This window comes from Verticillium alfalfae, genomic scaffold, assembly GCF_000150825.1.
Source record: "Verticillium alfalfae VaMs.102 supercont1.1 genomic scaffold, whole genome shotgun sequence".
In the NCBI taxonomy this organism is placed as follows: Eukaryota; Fungi; Ascomycota; class Sordariomycetes; order Glomerellales; family Plectosphaerellaceae; genus Verticillium; species Verticillium alfalfae.
In genome coordinates, this window is record NW_003315038.1 from 4,560,881 (window position 1) to 4,569,741 (window position 8,861).

Here is an 8,861-nt window from a genome sequence, read left to right on the forward strand (position 1 = left end):
CCGGGAGCGAGAGCGGGACGACACGGCGAGCCTCCGCTCGGTCGCCGCGTCCACGCGCTCGGCCCTCTCGCGCATCTCCCTGTCACGCGACCGCGGCGGTGGCGGCGGTAGCGGTTCCGTCTCCGTCTCCGGCACAGCGACGCCCGTCGATGGCGCGACGCCCATGGCCGTGCCGCCGGCGCCGAGGCCGCACCGGAAGCGCAAGACGCCGGACCGCTGGTGGCGCATCAGCGACGAGAAGATCCGCGAGGCCAAGACGGGCGAGGTCCTCGGCATGCAGAGGGAGGTGTACCTCCTCTTCTACGAGCTCGACAAGGACGATGACGGCGGCGGTGACGGCGGCGGCGGCGGGGATGCGTGTTAGGATGAGGACGCCGCGGGCGACGACCAGGGCGGCTGCGTGAGCAGGATGCTCGCCTTGTTCGGGCGCAGGGGGTACGTCTCGCTGGCGTAGCGTTGTGATGAGACGAAGAGGCGTCGCGTGATGGGCGATGGTGTGTGCTTTGTTGTACTATCTTGCATGAACGGCATGGTGGGCGTTTTTGCTGCATTGGATGCATAGATGAATTTTCTTCCTGTCTTTTTTTTTGGGCTACAAGGATCTGTCTGCCCTTGGCTGAGGGCATTGGAAACCCCCGGCAGAGCGACCGCGGCGACAGCCTACAAAAGTTGGACACTATACGTTGGGGTGCAGAGCCGGGCAGGTTAGAAGAGAAGAGAGGTCTGCGTGATCGGACGCAGACGCAGACACCCATGACACAGCCTTGTACAGTAGAGCTAGATGAAGTGATTAGACTTGCCTCCCTCACTCCAGAACGCAGACGTCAACGACACGTCACAATGTCCGCATTCGAGAAACGCACAAGGCCGCCAAGGCAAAAGGATAATGGTGTCATTACAAGGCATACCGCACCCAACTAGACCTCAACTCCAGGCGCCACCGTGCTACTGTGGATGGCCTCTATCCCTCGCGTGCTCGATCCATGCCGTCCGTGCCTCCAGCCGCCTACTGTCCCAGCGCCTCCTTGGCCAGCGCCAGATTGGCGTCCTCGCTCGCCGGCGGCTGGCTGCGGACCTTTTCAGCCTTGTCGGCGTCGAAGCGCCACAGACCGCCCGTCTTGTCGGCGTCGCCCGTCAGCGGCAGGCCGACGTGGTTGCCGAGCGACTCGAGCACGGGGTCCTGTCCTTTGAACTCGGAGAAGTAGCGCCTCTCCCAGACGCGGCCCTCGCTGCGCTCCTTGGCGCGAAGCTCGCGCTGGGCGTTCTCAATCTTGGACTTTTCAAACGACAGCGTGTCCATATCGCCCTTGGCGACGGCGGCGGCGACCTTGGCCCAGGCGCGGCGGGACTCGAGCGGGTGCTGCTGCTCGACGGGCGCGACGATGAGGCCCGTCGGCTCGACCTTTGTGGCGTCGTGCGAGTCGACGAGCGTCTTGGACGAGTTGGTCTTGGCGGGGCCCGAGTGGATCTCAAACGTCTTGGTCCAGACGCCCGAGATGTTGTAGAGGACCTCCTTCTCGCGGCCCGTGGGGTAGAGCACCGCCGAGATGGTGTTCTTCTTGCCCGAAAGCCAGCCCTTGCCTGAATAGTCAATCTTGGCGGTGAAGCCGGAGGAGGAGGTGATGAAGGTGGAGCCGTCGAGCTCGATAAAGGGCGAGCCGAAGAGGAGACCCTCAATGTGCAGTGACGGCAGCGTGATAAGGTACGTCTCCGTCTTCTTGTCGGCGTCGCCAGGGATCGGCACCGTCAGGACGGCGTGGCCGATCTGCTTGATGTTGATGGTGCTCTTGAAGGTGGCCTTTTGCGCGTTGTAGCCCTCGAGGTGGACGCCCGAGGCGAGGTTGTTGATCGAGTAGGCCGTCGCCGGTGGGTGGTGGCTGTCGAGGTGCATCCGTCAGCAAATCCATCCGCTTGCTGATCCAGGCGAGGCGTCACGGGTCAGGGACACAAACTCACCTGACTTGCTCGCTGATGAGCTCGGTGGTGCCCGCGGCATCCTCCCACTTGCCGAGGAAAAGCTCGCCAAGGAAAGGGTTCAGCGGCTTCTTCTCGTTTCCGTACTGCTCGCTGCGGCTGGCGTACTGCTGCTTCAGGGTGCTGACGAACCACTTGAGGACGAGCAGGGCGCGTTTCGCGGGGTCGGCCTCCTTGGCGGGGGCGGCGAACAGCGAGGGATGTTCACACCAGTAGGAGGAGAACTCTGTGAGGGAGGTCGACGAGACGATGAAAGGGGGCGCCGTCAGGGAGGAAAGGTCGCCGTTGAAGGAAGCAATGGACTGGGAGCTTGTTAACGCGGGTTGGTGCAAGGGAAGCTGCGAGGTCATGCGACATACCTTGACGAAAGAAGTCCAGCTGCTGGAGCCAGCCACGGAGCCCTGTGCGTCTGCCTGGGAGGCCATGTTTATGTGGTCTGGAAGAAGAGAGTGATTGCCGTCTTGTGGAGGTTGGGTCGATTCACGATGCAGGAGTACACAGCCGTCGTCGTGTGGCACGATATGTACTGTGCGATGCGTGTTTATTTGATGGGGATGGCGAAGATGTCAGCGGGGTTGAACGAGATGCCGCAATTGTTTTTGGTTGCCCCTGGCGAATGCCTGCGCACTTGAGCACAGGGGGTGGTGGATAGGCTTAGGGGGCGGGGGGCGGAAACGGCGGGGCACTGTGACCACGCTGAAGAGCCAAGAATGAGTTTTTCGTTGTGCGGAATTAGGGGTCTCTCAGGATTAGACTTTTGGGTCCTACTGGGTTAGGCAACGAAGCTCGTGGGTGATTCTCAGATGAGGTTGAGACGAGATCAGGATCATGGAACAGGATCAGGGGAAATAGCGATACGCAAAACAAGATGCTGTTGACGTCAAGAGACACGCATGTAATTACCCCTCGATGATGGCTGCCCACCTCCCAACATTTGGCATCTCGCCATCTGTCGCCCTGACGCCGACGTCATGGACCAGGCACCAGAGCTGCACAGCCACTGCCTGTGGCTCACATGGTCTCCCTGTGCCTAGGTATCTAGACATCTACCTAGGTGAGGTGAAGTACCTACCTACCTAAGGTATATCGTAAGCAGGTAAGATACTTCAGAGTTCTCTCAGGCAGAGTCGTGTCGCCTCGATTATCAAGGCCTTGGACATTCCTCATCGTTGAGAAACTCCCTGCATCAGGAGCATGCGCATGGATACGCACCTTCCCGTTCGTCGATTTGAACTGTGGCGCCCAAGGCAAAGTACGTGAGCACCAGAGAAATCATGTCAGTCTGACGCGAAGTAGATGCCCCAAGCAGCAAAGACCATCCTTGAGATAGAGACCCCGCAGCGCATTGTCCAAAGCCGCCAGAGACTCCCTTGATACGAATATATATCCGCAAGTCTGCCGCTCCCACAGACAATTGCCGTACAATCGACAGCCCGCGATCGCCCACATTCGCTATTGGTGTTCAAAGCGGCAGTTCTGCCAAGTAGTAGCCGACGACTTGAAACATCATCAGCAGCCTCTTGTACGTCGCCAAGATGCTCAGTCGGAGATGATTCGGAAATTCTGGCGATCCAATGCTCTGATGCGACCCTGTTGTTGCTGCTCTTGATGTCGGACAGAATGCCTAGACCAAACCACGCCATTCGCATCTCGTTCGCGATGAGTAGAGCGGGGTTGCTCAGATGGCAACCGCCTTGGATGCCTGCCTACGACACCATCGCCAACGAATCCCCCGTTTTGAGCGATGACATTGGCTGAAATTGTCACACGCAGCTCTCCCGGTCAGCCATAGAGAAGCCATCATTAGACCCCTGAAGCTAGCAGTCACGTCAAATGTCGGCGGGCTCCTCCAATCCCCGAAACTCCGCCTGAGTTCGGACATAACCAGCACGGCTCCTCCTCCAGTCGTCGGCTCTACTGCCCCGGTACGCGGCACACATGCGGGGCAGGGGACCGAAGCCGAGACGATACTCTCGGGTACTTGCATTGGCCAAGTTTGGTTTGTTCGAATGACAGCACTGCAAGTAGCGTAAGTTCCATCCCTTCTATGCGCCTTCACGGCTCGAGATCACGCCACATGCAGGAGTATAAGCTAGGGAGTTGAAATGCATATAGAGTTTCCTTACCCCAGGTTTACTAGTGGTGATATCTCGGCAAGTCGAAATTCTGGGGTTCATTGTCGGTGTTCGGAATCGCTCGGAAGGGCGCACGAGCTCCCAACGACAGACGTCCTTCGGTTCTGCTTTCCGCCTTGCGCTCTTGGAAATTCCGGGCCATTGATCACGACTTGGCCAACATGGCAAGGCGCAGTATAAAGAACACTCAATGTTGATGAGCTTCCATCAGGGTTCTCAGTTACTCATTCCCACCCACGGCACACCCAATCAAATCATCGACAATACTTAGCATCCTTGCTTGAGTTGACTATAAGGAAACCGCAATTACAAACATGTCTTTCCCTCTTCATCCTTCTCTTGTCAACGGCATCACCAAGGGAAACCCCTCTTTCCAGGGCGGTGTCCTGAAGTGCAAGTGTTCAACCTCTCCCGTCACAGTCACTCTCCGCAGCAACGTCGCCCACAACCATGCTTGCGGCTGTTCCAAATGCTGGAAGCCAGAGGGTGCTCTCTTCTCCATCGTCTCCGTCGTGCCCGTTGACAAGCTCGAGGTGACGGCCAATGGCGACAAGCTGGCCGTCGTCGATCCTAGCGCCACTATCCTGCGCCACGCCTGCACCGGCTGCGGTGTTCATCTGTATGGCCGTATTGAGAAGGATCACGCCTTCAAGGGCCTCGACTTTGTCCACACCGAGCTGTCCGACGAGAAGGGCTGGCAGGAGCCCCAGTTTGCCGGTTTTGTGACCTCTATCATCGAGCAGGGCTTCGACGCGAGACACATTGACGATGTAAGGGCTCAGTTCGAGTCTCTTGGCCTTGAGTCTTACGATGCTCTGAACCCTCCCCTCATGAATGCCATTGCTGCGTTCACGGCCGCCAATGAAGCCAAGGCCTAGGCTCCGGACGGTACTACCGGCCAGTGTACCATGCCATGGCATTAGAAAATTGTGGATCAATCAAATTGTATGAGGGGCGTAGCGGAAAAGTGTTTACCAAGGCTGACGAGGTTGATGAACGGGGCGAGCGAGGAGTCTGGTGGGTGTTGAATTTGCGAGAAGCTTGTCTCGCGGTTGGGAAATGAGTAGGCAGCTTGGTCAAAAGCAAACCATAACCCCGAGTCAATTGTCAGCTCATTGTGTTTGCCTTGGATTTGTGTGCAGCTCGTGATGGCCTTGCGGGAACGTAAGCTCGTGTGACGTGCGTACCGGGTGAGATACGAGTGCCACACTTGTTAAGCCGTCATTCGAGACAGCCTCATGGTACGGACATGTTGACAGATCACAACCACCATTCAAGCGGTGCGCCATTGATTGCCTGGGATGTCTCAGTCTCAAGGCCCAGCAAACTTTTGCTAGTAATAGGCTGCGTGAAGTGTGGCTCCGTCATCCGGGGAAGGAAGATGCGGAGGTCGCCAAGAAAGAGGGGGCGGAAAACTGTCGGAAAGCTGGTCGATTTCCCGCCTCGTGTAACTCAACTGGCTTAAAAGACAACATCCTACAAACCTCTTATACAGACGTCCTTATCATGTCTGCCTGCGTTTCCTCAAGAGACTCAATAATGTCATCCGTCAAAGAGCAGAAGGATGCTGCCATCATCGAAACAGCCCGCACACTCAGGGGGACACCATGGTGTGACGAATACGAGAAGATGATCTCTGGCATGCTGTGAGACCAAACCCCGAGTGCAAAAACCAGGCCAACGACTGACCTCTGCAAAAAGATATGATTCTTTGATTCCGCCGTTGACAAATGCTCGTCACGAATGTCGTATTCTGGCGCATGAGTACAACACCATGCCGCCGACCCTCGGAACAGCGGACGAAATAGCCGCCAGCGTTTCGAAGATCCTTAAGCGCTGGCTCGGTTTGTGGGAGAAGGCGTCTTCATAGAGCCTCCGTTTACGCAGACTACGGCTGCACGTGGATCATTGGGAAGAACTCGTAACATGAACTTTGGCTTCACCGTCTTGGACACGAGCCTGGTCGTCATTGGCGAGCGCGTCATGCTCGGTCCCAACGTGCACATCTACAGCGCAGGTCATGACACGAGCGTCTTGTCCCGCGTCAAATGCATCGAGTTTGGCCACCCGGTGCGCATCGAGGACGACTGCTGGATCGGGGGCAATGTCACGATTCTCGCAGGGGTCACGATCGGTCGGGGCTGTACGGTTGGCGCAGGATCGGTTGTGTCACGGAGCCTGCCGCCTTTCTCTGTTGCCCTTGGGTCGCCAGCAAAGGTTATCAAGAGACTCCCGACTTTGGAGGAAGAACTGGCTGATCCGCGGAACATTTATCATCGGTTCCCAGATCGGTCCTGAGATTGCTCATCGGCCTTTAACTCTTAGAAGACAGTAAGATTTATACGGAGGCTTTCGTTAGTAGCCTGAGGTGATGCGGGCCCCTCTTCGAAAAGCCCCTCTTCGGAGAGCCCCTCTTCGAAAAGCCCCTCTTCGGAGAGCCCCTCCTCGAAGGTGCAGAATTGGAGCCTAAGTTGCACTCTGTGTCAGGCGACTGCGATGAATGGATGAAACAGGCCTGCCACCCCAGTATTTTGAATTGAATGAGCATGATGTGTATCCGTTCAAGTAGCTGGTAAGACCGGGCAAGAACCAGAAACTTCGCAGAGTAAGGTAGCCAGCTCGTTATTCGCCGTTGTAGGCTACTGGAGACAGAGTTTCAAGTGAGCCACCCCCCGCAGGCACTAGAACTAACACGTGGACTAACGTCAAGGATGGAACTCCTTTAGCATATAACAAAACATCCCTTCGATAAGCGTAGCACGATGTCACGATGGGCATCAAGTTAATCATCAATCGTTCGCTTCCGCACCTGACTCAGCCCTGACTTTCATGTTGCAGCTCGCGTAAGAACTTGTCTCGCATTTCAAGAGCTTGCAAACACGGAGGTTTTATCTCTTGGACGTTGTTCCGACGTAATCGGCTTGTAAACTCGGGTGTGCGAGGTTCTGTCGTGACAGGATAGATGACACCGAAATTGCCCGTCAGCCTATAAGTACCTACCTATCCGCCACTACACTGGCCTTACAGCACATCATTCTTCATCACTCCATACAAATCATTCAATCTTTCTACGAAATTCAAGTGGCAAGATGCAAATCGGAACTCTTGTTATCGCTTCCTTCGTCACGCTGGCAATGGCTGGCATAGGGGAAAGAACATACATTTCCTACGGTGCACTAAAGCGAGACACAATCGCATGCTATGGCCCAGACGAGCCTATTAACCGCTGCTATACTGGTCCAGGAAGTTCTGCCAATCCATACACCCGGGGCTGTTCCGTGATCACTCGTTGCGCTAGAAAATTCACCGAGAACGACGTTGCTTTAGCTGAGGATGATTAGGGTGAGATACGAACTAACTCGAACCTCCGATCCTCAAATTGACGCCCAAACAGGCTAATCCCTACCCATCCTCGGTTCGAAACGCCCTTTGGATCCTGCCAGTCTCACGCCGTCTGACAAACAACGTGATGAGAGTCTCGTTGGGCGCAATCGTGGCGTGACACCCACCAGAACTTCAACCCCGGGATTGAAGATAAGGTCAGAAATTTAGGCAATAGGGTTGGGCCCATTACGTACCGGTCGTTCAAACCGCAAAGCTTGGAAAATGTAGATTCGTTCAATGGCGCATATGTTCTAGACGCTGAGAAAGCTTCATGAGAGCTTATCCCGGTGGCAAGATCACTACCAGTCAGAAACTGCAGGGCAATAAAACCCGTTATTTGAAGACGCGAGGGTCTCATATTGATTGAGCCACTATTCTTGAAGGCCCATGCTTCGCTTGTTGCTGTTGCGTGTGTATCAACACACTAATCAAACACTTGAAATGGCAAACCTCGCGGGCCGTAAAATGTGTCGAACATTGCAGGTTCACAGGACCATTAATCGCTAAGCATTTTATGCCAGTCGTAGAAAGGCTCATACATTGAAAGATGCCTACCAGAAAGCTCGTACATTGTGACGAGAGGTACTGCAAGGAGAGGCTTGTTTTATGACGACCGTTAAGACTGTATTTGAACATAAAGATGCCTAGATACGAGAAATGATTTCTTTTTCCGCTCTAAATCAACCCACGACATGTTGACCACAAAGCCATTTCAGTTATATAGTCGCGCTCAAGACATCCAGGGTTAGACTCACCGAAGCTCCACTTCACCATGTCTCACCGACCCACCGAGATTAGTCAACATACCTTACCATGATGTCGTTTGGTCCCAGCAAAGGAAATTTCGAGCGAGGCATCGCGACAGCTTTCTCGTCTGCCTTGCACCTTTCCGAATCCCGACCCCCCTCGCCATGTCCTCGACCTCGTCAGACGCCGCATCCCTCCTCAATATCAATGCACTCTTCGATAATCCTCTCTTCGCCGGCGGCATCGGGCTCGCGTCCATCGGCGCCGTAGCCGCGTTTGGCCGCAAGGCGTCCTCATCCCCGCGGGGTCCCGCGGGCCCGCCGCCTCCTCGTCAATGTCGAGATCATCGTCAATGTCGAGGATCAGCAAACAAGACCCCCGCCTACCCGTGGGTCCTCGCCTGGCTCTCTCAACCGCGGCCGACCCCGGGCTTTTGTTGCGTCGCGCATCACGCGCATCCACAACCTCTCCGTGCAGACGACCACGGCGGGCGCCCGAGGCGGTGCGCTCAGCGGAGGGGGCCCCGGCCCCGCACACTTCTTCCTGCAGCCGGGATACGGACGCCATGTGATCAAGCACAAGCACGCGTACATTGCCGTCAACCGCGAGAAGCACAACACG

General features: G+C 55.9%; 6 protein-coding genes across 6 annotated transcripts in view; 5 read left to right on the top strand and 1 right to left on the bottom strand.

Annotated features, from left to right (window-relative positions):
- Nucleotides 1-163: 163 nt before the first annotated feature.
- Nucleotides 164-364, top strand: VDBG_01393 (conserved hypothetical protein; the record flags this gene model as incomplete). Its single annotated transcript, XM_003009664.1, has 1 exon — nucleotides 164-364. One exon carries the CDS (start codon nucleotides 164-166, stop codon nucleotides 362-364), a length of 201 nt encoding a protein of 66 aa, XP_003009710.1.
- Nucleotides 365-1,006: 642 nt separating this feature from the next.
- Nucleotides 1,007-2,399, bottom strand: VDBG_01394 (kes1; the record flags this gene model as incomplete). Its single annotated transcript, XM_003009665.1, has 3 exons — nucleotides 1,007-1,877; nucleotides 1,957-2,276; nucleotides 2,334-2,399. 3 exons carry the CDS (start codon nucleotides 2,397-2,399, stop codon nucleotides 1,007-1,009), a joined length of 1,257 nt encoding a protein of 418 aa, XP_003009711.1.
- A 1,515-nt stretch (nucleotides 2,400-3,914) lies between these two features.
- VDBG_01395 (glutathione-dependent formaldehyde-activating enzyme) lies at nucleotides 3,915-4,987 on the top strand (the record flags this gene model as incomplete). Its single annotated transcript, XM_003009666.1, has 1 exon — nucleotides 3,915-4,987. One exon carries the CDS (start codon nucleotides 4,424-4,426, stop codon nucleotides 4,985-4,987), a length of 564 nt encoding a protein of 187 aa, XP_003009712.1.
- Nucleotides 4,988-5,615: 628 nt separating this feature from the next.
- Nucleotides 5,616-5,979, top strand: VDBG_01396 (nodulation protein L; the record flags this gene model as incomplete). The annotated part of the gene is made up of 2 exons (XM_003009667.1): nucleotides 5,616-5,755; nucleotides 5,811-5,979. The coding sequence occupies 2 exons, from the start codon at nucleotides 5,616-5,618 to the stop codon at nucleotides 5,977-5,979; spliced, it is 309 nt and encodes a 102-aa protein (XP_003009713.1).
- A 56-nt stretch (nucleotides 5,980-6,035) lies between these two features.
- Nucleotides 6,036-6,407, top strand: VDBG_01397 (nodulation protein L; the record flags this gene model as incomplete). The annotated part of the gene is made up of 1 exon (XM_003009668.1): nucleotides 6,036-6,407. The coding sequence occupies one exon, from the start codon at nucleotides 6,036-6,038 to the stop codon at nucleotides 6,405-6,407; it is 372 nt and encodes a 123-aa protein (XP_003009714.1).
- Nucleotides 6,408-8,404: 1,997 nt separating this feature from the next.
- The window catches only part of VDBG_01398 (mitochondrial chaperone BCS1), a gene marked incomplete at both ends in the record, with an annotated part of 2,818 nt that continues 2,361 nt past the window's right edge, over nucleotides 8,405-8,861 (top strand). Inside the window, one exon of the mRNA XM_003009669.1 lies at nucleotides 8,405-8,628. Coding sequence (XP_003009715.1) covers nucleotides 8,405-8,628 — 224 coding nt within the window. The remainder of the gene's footprint in view (nucleotides 8,629-8,861) is intronic.